Source organism: Hemicordylus capensis, chromosome 3 (assembly GCF_027244095.1).
Source record: "Hemicordylus capensis ecotype Gifberg chromosome 3, rHemCap1.1.pri, whole genome shotgun sequence".
Classification (NCBI taxonomy): Eukaryota; Metazoa; Chordata; class Lepidosauria; order Squamata; family Cordylidae; genus Hemicordylus; species Hemicordylus capensis.
The window spans coordinates 93,167,077-93,183,569 of NC_069659.1; the positions used below are offsets into that span (position 1 = coordinate 93,167,077).

General features: G+C 42.6%; 1 protein-coding gene across 2 annotated transcripts in view; it reads left to right on the top strand.

Moving 5' to 3' along the window:
- SH3BGR (SH3 domain binding glutamate rich protein) overlaps positions 1–16,493 on the top strand; it is a 45,801-nt gene that overhangs the window by 11,459 nt on the left and 17,849 nt on the right. For both annotated transcript variants that reach the window (XM_053310489.1, XM_053310490.1), the window contains exon 2: positions 6,378–6,563. In XM_053310489.1, coding sequence (XP_053166464.1) covers positions 6,378–6,563 — 186 coding nt within the window. The remainder of the gene's footprint in view (positions 1–6,377; positions 6,564–16,493) is intronic.

The window sequence follows — 16,493 nt, forward strand, 5'->3', positions numbered from 1 at the left end:
CCAAATCAGGTATAGTTGTGGGGCTACCACAACGGCATAGTTCATGATGATGTCATCCACCCCAATTCAAGACGGGCACAAATGTTTGATGCTCAAGTGGGCTAGCTTGTGAACCACCTAACCAATTTGAGCCAAATTTGCTACAGCTGGAGGGACTCAAGGACACCTCAATAGCATAGTTTATAATGATGTTATCCACCCTGATTCAAGATGGCAGACACATGAACATTTGAGGTGAAAGTGGGTTAGCTTGTGAACTGCCTAACCAATTTGAACCAAACTTGGTACAGTTGTAGTGAGTGACACAAAGGGACACCTCAATGGTGCAGTTTGTAATGATGTCATCCGGTCCATTTCAAGATGGCAGACACATGGAGGTGCAAGTGGACTAACTTGTGAGGATGGTAATTATCAGTTAAGATCATAGTGAAAGGAAAGTAGGCAGATTAGTTCTTACCAGAACAATTTGTTAATCATGTAATGGAGTTACAAGCAATAAATAAATAAATAAATTGTGAGCTCATTTATAATGATGTTTGATATGTTAGAGGTTGTTGATTTTTACCCACAATAGGTGAAACAGCAGAGCACTAAGGAATGGGCACACACTCCAGTTACAGAGTAGGTAGCAGAGGATGGTTTGGATATTGCAGCTGTTTAGAGAAAACACATGGAGATCCTTGTATGACTAAACACTAAATATTTATTGGTTAAATACACTTAGATAGGAAAGATCTATCTCTAATCTACATAGTGGATAGGTAAGGAGAGAGAGAGATGTTTCCATCTGCTCTCTAGAAGGAAAGGAAGGATTGTGACTCAGCACAGGAAGTGCTGCAGAGTCAGTTCAGGGGTCATAGAGTAGGGACAGATAGGGAGACCCTGACTCACTGTATTCCCAATGCCCCTAGTGGTCATTAGGACAGTTGGTGCAAAAGGTCGATGCACTGGAAGTTCATCTCCAACACCCCTTCTCATCGCCTGTCGCACCTGGTCACGACTCCCATCTTCTCACGAAGCATCTGGAATCTGTCTCTGGATAATGGCTTAGTTAATCCATCTGCCAGCATCTCTTCTGTGGGGCAGTACCTCAGCTGGACCACCCCTTTTTCTTGCAAGTCCCGAACATAGTGGTACTTTATGGGAATATGCTTAGTTCGAGATTTCATCTTCTCCATCTGGGAGATCTGGATACAACTTTGGTTGTCCTCAAACATCACTGTGGGCTTTGGTTCCTCGATGCCAAAGTCCTATAGTAGTTGGTGTATCCATACTGCTTCCCTGCATGCTTCACTTGCTGAAACGTACTCCTCATCTGTGGATGATTGCGCAACAAGTGACTGCTTGCGGCTACTCCAAGTTATGGCTCCACCTCCATATAGGAACAGGTATCCACTTGTGGACTTGCGGTCCGTTCTGTCCTCGCCCCAGTCTACATCCACATACCCCACAAGTTTGGGATTGCTGTTTGCTGGAATCTCCAATACATAATGTGTAGTGCCTTTCAGGTACCTTCCCAGTCTTTTGACCGCTATCCAGTCCTTGTTTGTTGGCACACTCACTTTTCTGCTCAGGATTCCCACTGCTGAGGCAATGTCTGGCCTTGTCACTGTGGTTATCTACAAGAGTTTTCCAATTGCCTTTCTATATTGATTGTTGGCTGGTAAAGTCTGGCTGTCCTCATCTTGCTTCCAGAAATCAGCATCCATTGGCGTGCTGACTTCATTGGCAACTGTCAGTCCCAGGCATTCTAGAAGATATTTTATCTTCTGTTTTTGGTTGAGAAGGAATGTTCCATTCTCTTCTCTTTCTATTTGGGTGCCAAGGTAATATGAGATGCTTCTGAGTTCCTTCACCTCTATTTCCATGTTCAGGTGTTGTACAACTTAATGACTGTCTTGCATTTCCTCATGTGCAAGAATCAAATCATCAACGTGAGTCAGAGTGTAAGTCCACCTATTGTCTCTGAGTCTAGAATATAGGCAGGGGTCAGCTTTTCCTTGCTTGAACCCCTCCTTAAGTAGTAATTGATTCAGTTTCTCATTCCATGCTCTGGCTGCCTGCTTTAAGCCATAGATGCTCTTTTGCAGTTTGCACACTAGCCCCTTCTTTCCAGGTTCCTCAAAGCCTGGTGGTTGTTGCATGTAGATGTCTTCCTCGATTTCCCCATGTAGGAAGGCAGTCTTTATATCCAAGTGTTCAACTTGCATCCCTTTGGCTGCTGCCACGCTGAGCAATGTTCTAATTGACGTGTGTTTCACAACTGGTACAAAAGTCTCATCATAGTCCTGACCATAGACTTGGGAGTATCCTTTGGCTACTAGTCTGGCTTTGTAGCGCTGTACATCCCCTTCTGCATCCTGCTTGACTCTGAAGACCCATTTGCATCCCACAGTCTTTCTTCCAGCAGGTAGTTCCACAAGTCTCCAAGTCTCATTTTTGTGTAAGGAGTCAATTTCTTCCATTGCTGCTTTTCTCCACTTCTCAGCTTCATCAGCTGGCAACCTTTCTATATCTTGCCATGTAGTGGGTTCTTGCATCTCTCCTCCTTTAGCCATGAGTGAGAGTCTGTTAGGTGGAACCCCTTTGTTATGCCTCTGTGAGTGCCTCAGTTTGGGTTCTGGTTGTCCAGCCCCTTCTGAATCTGGCACTGATTTCTTGGTTAGTTCCCTCATTTGGGAGTCAGTTTCAAAGTTTAGGCTTCGGTGGCCCAATTTTCTGTGCCATGAGAAATCACAATTTTTGTGTTGGCAACTACTTGCCACGTTTGCTTGTGCAGCAGCACAGTCTACTTCAAAAAGTCCATCATCCCGCATGTGGGCAGTCATGATTAACTCATCACCTTTAGAGATGTAGCATGCTTCATTTTCAAAAATTGCTTTACACCCCTTCTTGAGTCCATGCCCAATTGAAATCAAGTTGACTTGCATCTCTGGCACGAAAAGTGCATCATTTATCTTAACCTCATAAGCTTCAGTAGCAGAGCCACAAAGTATTTTTGCTGTCCCCTTGCCAGCCACGCTTAGCTTCCTTGAATCTGCTAAAATCACAACAGATCTGTGGCTTTTATCAAGTTCGATAAATAGTCTGGGATTGCAGATTATATTCTGGGATGCACCTGAGTCCAGGATGAAAGTGTGACCCTTTGTTGGCTCTTTTACGGTAATGTAGCTTTTGGCATTGCTCTCCCTTTCAGATAAGCCACCTTGTCCGTGCTTCTCCTCCTTCCCTCTTTGTTTGTCGCCATGACTCATCCCTGTGTTTACTTCATTGCCATGGTGACCAGGTCTGTGCCCTCTGAGTTTCCCGCTCTTTGAATTATATGCTGATAAGTCACTGAGGCTACTTCGCTTGCTAATGCTGGAATTACTTTGCCTGCTGAAATGTGCCAGAGTGCCATTGCTTTCAAATTTCTCCTGCTGCAACTTTATATTAAAATTTCTCAGACTGGACACGACAGAATTAACCTTCAGTTCACAGTGAGACAGTTCAAGAGCGACAATTAGGGGTTCAAAACTTTTAGGCAGGGATTGTAGGATTGCCCCAATTAGAATAATTTCATTCAATTCACATTGGTTACTCTTCAAAAGCCTGTTAATTTCTAAGATATTTGCTATGTGGGCTTCAAAGTCTCCTCCTTCCTGCAGTTTGCTTTCACATAGCCTTTTATACAGGAGAAGAGCTGCATTTGCAGAGACTTGGCCACATTGCTTTTTCAGTCTATCTCACGCTTCTGAGGCTAAATCAGTATCCCGCACATAGATCAATAAATCATCGCTTATACTCAAAATGAAAAGGCGTGTTGGTTTTTCTTGTCCCACGAGGCTTGAGCAGCTTCATCTTGGGCTGGCCGTCCCTCCGTGAGCACTTCAAAGATTCCTTTTGTCATGAAGATCGCTTTCATCTTGAGGGCCCAGTTTTCGTAGTTATTGCCATCCAGTTTGGGAAAAGGAGCCATTCCTAAGTAGGCTGTAGTCTCAGGATCCATGCTGCAGTTCCTAACTAACTCAGCTGCACTTTCAAAATGAAAAATGAAATAAACTCTGCTTGTGCCTAGAAGCCTGTTGCCCCTGCTGCGCCCATAAACCTGTTAGAGGTTGTTGATTTTTACCCACAATAGGTAAAACAGCAGAGCACTAAGGAATGAGCACACACTCCAGTTACAGAGTAGGTAGCAGAGGATGATTTGGATATTGCAGCTGTTTAGAGAAAACACATGGAGATCCTTGTATGACTAAACACTAAATATTTATTGGTTAAATACACTTTGATAGGAAAGACCTATCTCTAATCTAAAGAACTACATAGTGGATATGTAAGGAGAGAGAGATATGTTTCCATCTGCTCTCTAGGAGGAAAGGAAAGATTGTGACTCAGCACAGGAAGTGCTGCAGAGTCAGTTCAGGGGCCATAGAGTAGGGACAGATAGGGAGACCCTGACTCACTGTCTCTACTCCCAATGCCCCTAGTGGTCATTAGGACAGTTGGTGCAAAAGGTTGATGCACTGGAAGTTCATCTCCAACATGATAATGTCATTAAGTTACTATAAAATTAGCAAGAATGTTAGTCCAGTTTTGCAGGAAATTGACTTGAGGAGTAGTAGTCACAGTTTGGGAGCATATGAGAATGATTAGTACAACCCTGTCATAAAGTTTGACCAAGGGCTGCTTTCTCCACATTTGACTCTGGGATTTGCTATCATCATAATCCTTTTTCAGGGCACATTCACATTTCTCTAATTAGAAGACAGGCTGTAGTGTCATCCAATTACTATACTACTCTTCCATATCCATGCACCTGACAGGACTATGATGGAACAGATTACAAGTGCAGCAATATCCATAGACGGCTTATTTTCATTGAGAGATACTTAAGGCAGGGATGAGGAGAATTTTTTTACTGCAATGCAGAAGTATAGGAATTTGCCAGGTGAACATGCTTTACATGCCAAATCTTGCAACAAATTTAGTATTTAGCCAAAATAAACTTTACAGATAAAAGAAAAGAAGAAATAGGAGGGGGGATATAAAACTGACACTGAACACCATAAATCCCAGGAATAGTGCTGAATTTCCCACCCACCCCACAAATAAAAAAAATTAAATAGACTGAAAATATTATTCATTAACACTTATTGAAAATGTAGATGTCTGCAAACATTTTTTTAAAACCACATCATTTTTGTTAACAACAAGCAAAATAAAATTATATTAGTTTTGTTATAGAAACATTTCAGAATCTGAAGCTTTGTCCTTCAAGAGACAAATGGCTTAAAAAAACCACACACACTTCTTGTGACACAAAATCCCATTTCCTGACCAACCTCACTTCATTTGTACATGACACGAACCCTGACATTTCTGTCAGACCATACACAGTATATAACGAATGAAGTAATTTTAAAATGCAGGAAGGAAGGGCACATTTTTCATCAATCTTCTACTTGAGCCTGCGGCCAAAACATTAATTGGTAGAGGAAATAATGCTTGTTAGTTGAATGAAGAATCAGATGAAATTGGTATATGAGAATATGGTATATAGGTCTGTCAAGTTTTTCTGACCTGCCCAGACATTTAAAGAAGAAGACACGAGGAAAGCAACATTCAGAGACCTTTATAACTTCCCTATCTTACACCCAACTCCTCATCCTTTCAGACAACTTTCCTGTAATGGAAACCATGGGTTATGACTCTTTCCTTTCTCCCTAGGTATCAATTCTGAGAGGAAGAGATGGGCCCTGGGAGAGGGGGTGGTGTGGTCTACCAGCCCTGTCAGGCACTGGAAATCCTTTGTAAGGCTCTACACTTCCCCTCCCGCCCCCAATCAATCCATCTGACAGTTTTCCCACTGTGCAGCACACATCCACACCTCTGTTATTGCCATGTACTCCTAAAGACTTTGTCAACAGCTTCTCACCCATTTAGGGACTAACCCTGTGGCTACCTTAGCCCATAGCCCATACAGTTTCCAGTCAGCCTCTGTTGGTGGTGATGTGCCAAAAGTTGACCTGGGCTCAGTGCTTGGTGGTAGCTGTACATGACCAACTTAGCAAGAGCTGACAATAAACTGAAAGTCAGTACAGGTTAACTGTAAATTGAAGCTGCCTTGGGCTGAGGTAGCTGTGGGGAAAAGTCTCCTTTTGTTGTCTCCCAATATGCACACATCCCTCCATTCAGATGCTCCAGACCAGACCAACTAAGTGTGCCTTCATGCTTACTCCCTTAGCACCAGCACTGCCTTTTGAAAATGGTTTGGGTTCATGTTTTCAGGACTAAATTGCAACTATAATTTGAATAAAAGGTCATTTTCCATTAATGTGTTCCACCAAGTTTCAACAGGAAATGGGACTTCTACTTTTTCTCCATTTTTAAAACAGATTAAGAAGAAACAGCAAGAAGTAGTGGGCTTTTTAGAGGCCAACAAGATTGACTTTAAGGAATTGGACATAGCCTGTGATGAAGACAATCGGAAATGGATGAGAGAGAATGTTCCAGGTGAAAAGAAGCCACAAAATGGAATCCCACTCCCTCCACAAATCTTCAATGAGGAACAGTATTGTGGGGTAAGAATTTAACATTTTAAAGAAAAAATGCAGATTTGCTCAAGAAGCTTGTAAAACACGTTCCTGGTCCACTTGTTGTTCCAATTAATTTTAAGCCCCATGTTCTAAGTTACTTTTACAAGGTGGTTCTGAGCAGCTAAAGCGAAAATACAGAATGAGGAGGAAATTTTAAAGTTCTAAAATATAGTTTTAAAGCTTTGGTTTTAGAGTTTTTATTGTATTTTAAATTGTTTTTAATTGTCTTAATGTTTTAATTGGTTTTACATTCTGAAACATCCAGGGACTTTTTTTGAATGGGGCATATATAAATGTTCTAAATAAAAATACAATAAAATAAATTACTAGAGCAGTGTGTGATTTGGCTTATTTGCTTATGTCACCTGGAGCTTTTTAGTCTGCAGGCGCCATCGTGTATATCTTGTTTTATGACTGTGATGCCATGTAGTCTAGATTTTGTGAGTAAACTAGCTCTGTTCAAACATTATAATTCTGGATAACAGAGGAGGAATGAGAGTCCACTTGCTAGCTGCAGCATTCTAGACTGATGCATTTTGTGGCCACACCGCCTGTTCTCCCTGGGTTCAGCACATCTTCAGAGAGATGTGTAAGGCCCAGGGAAACTTTTCCTCCACATTGTTGAATCTTGGGGGGAAACATGGTGAGAAAATGAAGCGCTTGCCTCTGTAGACAAATCCAGGGAGGTCAGGGGGTATGGCCACAGAGCATATTGGCATTAATGGGAATGGCTAGCTGGTGCACTCATAAGAACATAAGAGCCCTGCTGGATCAGGTGCAAGTCCTATCTAGTCTAGCATCCTGTTTCCCACAGTGGCCCACCAGATGCCTCTGAGAAGCCCACAGGCAAGATATGAGGACATGTCCTCTCTCTTGCTGTTGCTCTGCTGCAACTGGTATTTAGAGGTATATTGCCCCTGAGGCTGGAGGTGGCCCATAACTACCAAACTAGTAGCCATTGATAGACCTGTCCTCCATAAAATTCTCTAAGCCCCTTTTAAATCCAACCAAAGTAGTGGCAATCACCACATCCTGTGGCAGAGAATTCCATAGATTAATTATGTGCGATGTGAAAAAGTACTTCCTTCTGTTGGTCCTAAATATCCCAGCCTTCATGGGATGACCCCTGGTTCTAGTGTTGTGAGAGAGGCAGAAAATTTTCTCTCTGTTCTCTCTCTCTACTCCATGCATAATTTTATACCCCTTTATCATGACTCCCCATGGCTGCCTCTTTTCCAAACTAAAAAGCCCCAGATGCCGTGGCCTAGCCTCATAAGGAAGGTGCTCCAGGCCCCTGATAATCTTGCTTGCCCTCTTCTGCACCTTTTCCAGCTCTATAATGTTCTCCTCAATATACGGTGGCCAGAACTGTATGCAGTACTCCAAATGTGGCTGCACCATAGATTTGTATAAGGGTATTATAATATTAGCATTTTTATTTTCAATCCCCTTCCTAAAGATCCCTAGCATGGAATTAACCCTTTTCACAGCTGCCACACACTGAGTCAACACTTTCAATGAGCTAGCTACCACAACCCCAAGATCTTTTAGTTTTATGCCTGTTTTTATATGTTTTTATACTCTTAGCATGTTGTTTTTATTGTGTTTTTATTGTATGTTTTTAACTTTTGTAAACCGCCTTGGGGCTATATTTTAACGAAAGGCAGTATAAAAATGCAAAAATAAATAAAAAATAAAATCTCTCTCCTGGTTTGTCACTGACATCTCAGACCCCATTAGTGTATATGTGAAGTTAGGGGTTTTTGTCCCAGTGTGCATCATTTTACACTTGCTTATATTGAACTGCATTTGCCATTTTGTTACTCCCCACTCCACCAGTCTGGGGAGATCCTTTTGGAGCTCCTCACAATCTGTTTTGGATTTCACTACCCCAAATAGTTTAGTGTCATCTATAAATTTGCTGATTTTACTGCTTACAAGTTAAAGAGCACTGCCCCCCCTCCCAGGGGACCCTACCTATTTCCAAAGCATTCGGACATTCGTACGATTTTGAATGAATTTTTGAAAATTTTTATTTTTTTCTCATAGGATATAATGGGACTCGAACCAGGCCATTATTCCTTATTGTGGAGCACCCATGGGTGCCAACAACCATGCAAACCCTGAAGCAATCAGACACTCCTATGATTTTTTATGAATATTTGAAATACTTTTAATTATTTTTCTCATAGAGTATAATGGGACCCGAACCAGTCCATATCCCCTATTGTGGAGCACCTAGGGGCACAAAAGAGGGGTGGGTGGTAGACAGACAGGGGTATACAGTGTACTGTGCTTGATTGGCCAGCAAACTCGCCTGACCTGACCCCATAGAGAATCTATGGGGCATTGCCAAGAGAAGGATGAGAGACATGAGACCAAACAATGCAGAAGAGCTGAAGGCCGCTAATGAAGGCCGCTAATGAATCCTGGCCTTCCATAACACCTCAGCAGTGCCACAGGCTGATAGCATCCATGCCACGCCGCATTGAGGCAGTAATTGCTGCAAAAGGGGCCCAAACCAAGTACTGAATACATATGCATGCTTATACTTTTCAGAGGTCATGCGTCTGTCTCATATATCAGTTTCACCTTTTAATTTGCCTTACTGAAATTAATGGACTTTTGCAAGATATTCTAATTTTCCGAGTTTCACCTGTAGGTGTTTCCCATAGTCTGGGAAACACACCAGTGGGGATTCGAACCAGCAACCTCTGGTTTGCTAGTCAAGTTATTTCCCTGCTGTGCCATTAGGTGGCTTGTGACATCCATGGTAGCTGTTGCCACAAAGTGTGCAGTTGCTTGTCTTGAAGATCTGGTGGGGGTCAGGAAGATCAGAAGTGTGGATAAAATTGGCAGATCCATGTGGTGAGCCACTGTAAAGTAAAGTTGTGCCATTGAGTCAGTGTCCACTCCTGGTGACCACAGAGCCATGAGGTTTTCTTTGGTAGAATACAGGAGGGGTTTACCATTGCCTCCTCCCACACAGTGTGAGAAGATGCCTGTCCTTCCTATATTGCTGCTGCCTGATATAGGTGTTCTTGCTTGCTAGGCAAGTCATTCCCCTGCTGTGCCATTAGGTGGCTTGTGAGACATTGTACACAAACAGATATGTGTATGTGGTGATGGAGGAAGTGGGACAGGATAATTTAAAGTCACTTTTTAAAAATGCAGGTATTTTATTCATTTATAAATACTGCTCTGCTTAGAAGCACCATATAAATGTGAATATCATTCACAAACTTAAAAACATATAATTCTTATAATACTATACAACAATCAGTAAAAATCATTCTAGTCAGAGCTTGAAAAGCACTCCAAAAAGTTGCATAAAAACACATTTCCCCCACCATTCAGAAGCTAGTCTTTCCTCTCAGTAGCATATTTACAAAGTTCAGTACAATTTTTATTAAACAGGTGAAGTATAGAATCCTTGTTGTTTGGTAACTGAGCAAGTGAGCAGCAGAATACCACTCTCTCTTTTCCAGGAGTTACCTTGTGGAGCGAGGACTTATTGTTTGATTCCTAAAGCCACTTTTTATTCTCTTTCAGTCAGGAAAACAACTGCTTGAGCCTCTCCAAGTAGCTTATTAATGCATATCATTATAAATATCAGTAGCACATTAAAGAATGTGTATGTTAATGTGCACGAAGAAAGAAAAATATCCTTTTGAAGTATTTCCTTTTCCATACCAATGTGAGAGTGGTAATACAGAGAGCTATACAGTAGAATGTACTGTATATCCACAAAGATAAATATTCCGGTTATAGAACATCACTGTAGACTCTAAATTGGAAAATACAAGCAGTAGCCACACTAATGCTGCCCTCATGTCAGAACATTGCCCACATGCAATTATTTTTCCTGGTTCTCCCTTCCCTCTGATGCCCCTGTTGCTCTGCGCAGAGGGGGATCCTCAGGGACATATTTTCAGAGGGCATTGCGGTAGCAGAGAGAAGGTGGACTGGGGGAAATCGTTGCACATGGGCAATTTTCTGATGTGAAGGCAACATTAGCCTAAATGTTACTAACTGTATATCTGACTCTGCATGATGCTATTTAGGGCACCAAGCAGTTGACATACCAAGCTACATATCTAAGGGCTTTTCCAGATGATTAACCCCCCCCCCCCCACACACACACATATTATTCTTAGTATTATATTCTAGCACTAACATCATGGCTTCCCATCCCACTGTAATGGATGGAAAATAGCCTTAAAGCAGAGAGAGGAGATCTTCTTACTGTGAGAACGGACTCATTCATGCTGTCTCCTTTCAGGAGAAGCACTAGTTTGAAGAGAGTTATCTGGATCCTGTGCAATTACTGAGTAACAACAACACAATTATTGTGCAAAAAGCAGTTTAAAGGTCCCGGAAATACCCTACTTGTAAGCATGTTAGAGTGGGGCTGCACTAATTAGGACAGGGGTTCCCATCCTTGGGTCCCCAGATGCTGCTGGTCTACAACTGCTTGTGAGATTTCTTCCCCCTTTGTGGCCCCTTTGCTAAGCAGGGTCCACCCTGGTTTGCATTTGAATAGGAGACGTGTGAGCACTGCTGCAAGATATTCCCCTTAGGGGATGGGGCTGCTCTGGGAAGAGCACCTGCATGCTTACATTCAGAAGGTCCAAACTTCCCAACTGGCATATCCTAGAGAGTGTAGAGAAAGACTTCTACCTGTAAGCTTGTAGAAGGTGTTTCCAGTCTATTGTCTATTGAGTAGACAATACTGAGCTAAATGAACCAATGGTCTGACTCAGTATAAGGCAGATTTCTATGTTCCTAACATCTGGGGACCAAAGGTTGGAAACCTCTGGATTAGGAAATACAGTATGCAAATAAGTCACACGAAATGCACAACAAAAGTCCAGATTAAAAACAAAACAAAATGGATACTGATGGATGACATGCCAAGGTCCAGCAAGGCAGCAGCTCAGTTCAGAACCTGTTGATCCAGCAAAGACTAGCTCCAAATGGAGGGGTTAAATGGTAGCTAGGGGCCCCACCCCTTTCTGGATTCCAGGCTGAACCCAATCCAAAGCCAACACCTGAGCTGGCTTCCCCTTCCTCCTTCGGCTGGGAGGGAAGCCCTGAGCAGCCAAGCAAGCACTCCACCTCCATAGCTGAAGCTTGGCCCTGGCACAGCATCACCTCTGCTTTTAGAGTCCCGGGGATGATAGAAGAGTTCTTGAGTACAGCAGGAGCCCTGCTGTGGGCGGCAGGGGAAGCAGCAGGTCCTCAAGGGTCCTCCATGAGCTGACTGAAGAAGAGACAAGCTCTGGCTGCTTAGGTTCTGGTGGATCTAGGGGGTCCGTCAGGACCAAGAGTCTCATTTTGCGTGTGCTCTTCCTCCTCTGAAAGGGCCTCCTTTGAGATTGAGTTAAGTTGAGTCCTGACAGTGAAACGTGTATATCTTGATCCAGCAGGAGAGATCTTCATGCACAGCTGAAGCAGATGTACTGTATGTCTGCTTCGGTTACCCCTGCTACTTGAGCAAAGAGGCCTTTTTAAAAGTGGTGGATCTCTTTTATTAAGCAGGGGGAGAGCAACTGGCCCTATCCAACTCCAGCATGACATCCCTTCAGTGGCTGTTGCTGGTGTCTACCCTGTGTTTTGTTTTTAGATTGTGAGCCCTCATGGAATAGGGGATCATCTTATATATTATTTAATTTCCTGTGTAATCTGCTTTTAAGAACATCTGTTGAAAAATGATATATACATGTTCATAGTAGTATGTCTACATCATGATACTCATCCAGGTCCCATGGTAGATGTATCTCTAAATGAAAGTTGAAGATGCACTTCCCCCATTGGGGTCACCAGCTGGGCAGGATCCAAACTAGTATTGTGCTTGCATAATGTGAGAAAATAAGTGCCTCTCAGTGGTTTGTGCTAGTTGTGCTATTCTGCAGTGTTGCAGAACTGCTACTATAAAACTTTTACCAGGACATATATGAGAGAGTGCAACATATTGTAAAACAATGAGCTAGTGCTGCATGTTGCACTAGAGGTCTTGCAACATATTGTACAGCAGTTCAGTTGCAGAGGAGTAACAGTTGCAGGGGAGTAACAGCAGGAGGGAGGGGAGGGCATGCCCTCAACTCCTGCCTGTAGGCTTCCAGCGGCATCTGGTGAGCCACTGTGTGAAACAGCGTGCTGGACTAGATGGGCCTTGGGCCTGATCCAGCAGGGCTGTTCTTATGTTCTAATTTGCTAGTGTCCCATGTTGTGCTAGAGGTAGTGCAACATCTTCCACGAGTGCAGGAACTAGTCTAGAATGGAGGTTATTTTCTTCATGCAACATCCTTAAGCTATTGAACAGAATTATCAAAAGCAATTTCCCAGATGAGAAGATTGGTATATTTTTTCCAAAAGACATAATGCTGTTTTATAATCTTTCTGTTGAATGCTTCTATGCTACCATTAAAAGTTTTAAATTTATGTTCTCCGTGCTTGCGTCCATCATATATTTTGAATAATGTTTCTAAAAGTGACTCACTGTGACAAAGGTACCTGTAATTTATTTTTTCAGAATGCTTTTTCATACTAATGTGTGCATCTGAATTTTGCATCACCATCTAAATATATTAAATATAATATTACTACCATTATTTCTATCTGACAAGTAATTGTATATCCCCTTCAACTATACCTGTTTAGCAAGCACAGGACCTATTTTCTCACTAGGGGTACCAGTTATTACTGTGTATCTAATGGTAATTCCTTTTGAAGCAGGTTTATGGCTGATGGAATGCCACATTTCATAGTTTTAGTAGCAGATCTTAAATTTTTCTAGTATCTAAACTGAGTTGTGGGAATCTGAACATTATAGTATATAATGATATATATTTATGTGAAGCATGGGAAAAACATAGGGTGTGATTTAGCCCAAGTGAAGCACTTTTAATTCTCTTGGGTTTAAGTGTGAGGGTTAAGCATATCCTTAATTCTCCCACTAAAATCAATGGGACATATTTACTTATTTATTACACTTCTATACCGCCCTATCCAAAGGCTCTTAAAAGCACCTAACTATTGCAGGGCAATGTCCATAGATTCATGATGTCTAAATATAAACACTTCTGCTTTTTTTTGGTGATGGATGTTTAATGGATTGGATCCAAAGGCTCTCTTCTTAAAAGGAAGTGTCTTGCTTCATGAAAAGGAGTCCTGCTGTCAGAGGAAGGAATGTTTGGATCCAGTATTTCCAACAATATTGAGTGGGTTAGACCCACTACTAGACTCTATGAAATTGGTTTGTTCTCACCATTTGTTCTCTATCCCACCATGAAAAGAAGCTCTTTTCCACAAAGTAAAACATGTACCTACTTTTTTCCTGCTAAATGTTGGTGGATACAGGGCCATCCCTAGGTGGGTGCAGGGCTGGAGGTGAATCAGCATGTGCAGGAGCCCTTTAACATAGGAACATAGGAAGCTGCCATATACTGAGTCAGACCATAGGTCCGTCTCGCTCAGTATTGTCAACACAGACTGGCAGTGGCTTCTCCAAGGTTGCAGGCAGGAATCTCTCTCAGCCTTATCTTGGAGATGCCAGGGAAGGAACTTGGAGCCTAGATGCTCTTCCCAGAGCGGCTTCATCCCCTAAGGGGAATATCTTACAGTGCTCACACTTCTAGTCTCCCTTTCGTATGCAACCAGGGCTGATCCTGCTTAGCTTAAGGGGACAAGTCATGTTTGCTACCACAAGACCAGCTCTCTTCCTGCATAATGATATGACATAATGATATGAAAATCATACTGACTGATGACAGGCTGTGTAAATAGTGTAAGTGAATCAGGTTTTTGGACATGTCCAACCAGCTTGGACGTAGTGCATTTGTAAGGGGAGAAATTAAAAGCACAACACCTGCCCCTTACTTCACAGTTCTCACTCAGACATTCTAGACTGCAAACTAACATGAGCATTTACAAATAAAATAAAATAATTAAAGATATAGTTTATTCAGCTGTTTACAGTTAGCCCCACTTTCACAAGGTGTGAAGTAATCTATGGACAGAGATAACTCTCTTTCTGGAAACTTTGCTGCAGTAGGGAAAATTATTAAAAATAAACAATTTGTCCAATCCATTTCAAATTCCAGAGCCATCCCAACCTGCCCTACATCTGTGCTCAATATCCAAGTCCTATGCCCAGTCGTTTCAGGTGATCTAAAGGGTGGGGCAAAAAGTGGGGTGCTTCACCCTTTTTTATGAAGGCAAAGGCAGATTCCTCCACATGGGACTAGAACAGGCCTGCACAACATAAGGCCAGGGGCCCAGATTCGGCCCGCAGGGACTATTTACTGGCCCTCTGGTATCCTGCAGCAACACAGGAGCTGGAAACTGCCTTATAGTGCCATCCTGTGCATGTTTTCTCAGAAATATGTACCATGTTGTACCCAGTGAGGTTTACTCCCATGTAAGCATGCCTAGGATTGCAGCCTGAAAACAACAATAGTTTAGGGAGCGGAGGGGACTGGCATTTATTTTGGGCCGGTTTGCACTCCAGGGGCCCCACTGACTGAGCAGGTACAGGACCGATTTTCTGGTCATTATTCTTGAGTACATTGACAGGGGAATAGATCCACAAGTAGCTAATAATATTTTTAATTTTAATGTAATAATGTGCAAAAAATTGACCTTGGCCCCTGCATGACAAGTTGTGGATGGTTCTGGCCCACTAGGGCATTTGAGTTGTGCAGCCCTGGACTAGAATGATGGTCCAAGGGGCTGGGGCTTCAGTTCCAGAGGTTTTTGTAATTTTCTGTAATGAAACAAGCCACTTGTAGGACTTTTTATTGATGTTTATAGATTTTTTAAAAAAAAAATATTAAAATTTAACAAATTATCCAATTATTTCAAATTCAATATTCAGAGCTCTCCCACCCTGCCCTACATCTGTGCCTGATATCACAGCCCTATAGCAAGTCTTTCCATAAATATACGGCGGAGGGAATAATGAAAAAAGTTGTTCTAGTAAGAACTAATCTGCCTACTTTCCTTTCACTTTCTCTACAACTGGACTGAATTTGGTTCAAATTGAGGTCCACAAGTTAGGTCTCTTGTGCCTCAAATATTCATGCATCTGCCATCTTGGATCAGGGTGGATGACATCATTACAAATGACACCATTGAGGTGTCCCTGTGTGTCACTAACTACAACTGTACCTCATTTGGTTCAGTTAGTCCACAAGTTAGTGCACTTATGCCTCAAATGTTCATGTGTGTGCCATCTTGGATCGGGGTGAATGACATCCTCACAAACTACACCATTTTGCCATCCCTATGTGTCCCTACAGTTGAAGTAAATTTGGTTCAAATCAGTTAGGCAGTTCACAAGTTAGCCCACTTCTGCCTCAAAAGTTCATGCATCTGCCATCTTGAATTGGGGTGAATGACATAATCACAAACTATGCCATTGGGGCATCCCTATGTGTCCCTACAGCTGTAGCAAATTTGATTCAGATTGATTAGGCGGTTCACAAGTTAGCCCACTTGCTCCTCAAAAGTTTACGCATCTACCATCTTGGACTGAGGTGGATAACAACATCACAAACTATGTCGTTGAAGTGTCCCTATGTGTCCCTACAACTGTACCCAGTTTGGTTGATATTGGTCCAGGCATTGCGAAGTTGATAGGGGGAACACACACTCACACAGACACACAGAATGCTGGGTGATCTCATAAGCCTATTGGAAAGTAGGATAAAAAGAGAAATCCCATACTTTCCATTGCTGGCTGTGAGAAGGAGAAGGAAAGCATAGGCTCTCAGCACAGTCCAGGACTGCAGGGCAGGGAGGGCAGAGAGTGTGCACCGTGCTCTGGTGGGCAGCCAGTGCTGGCCACTGCCTCCAGTCCAGGCTGGAGAGTTTCAGGCAGGGTCAGGGACTGAGCCCTAGGGAGAGCTTCAG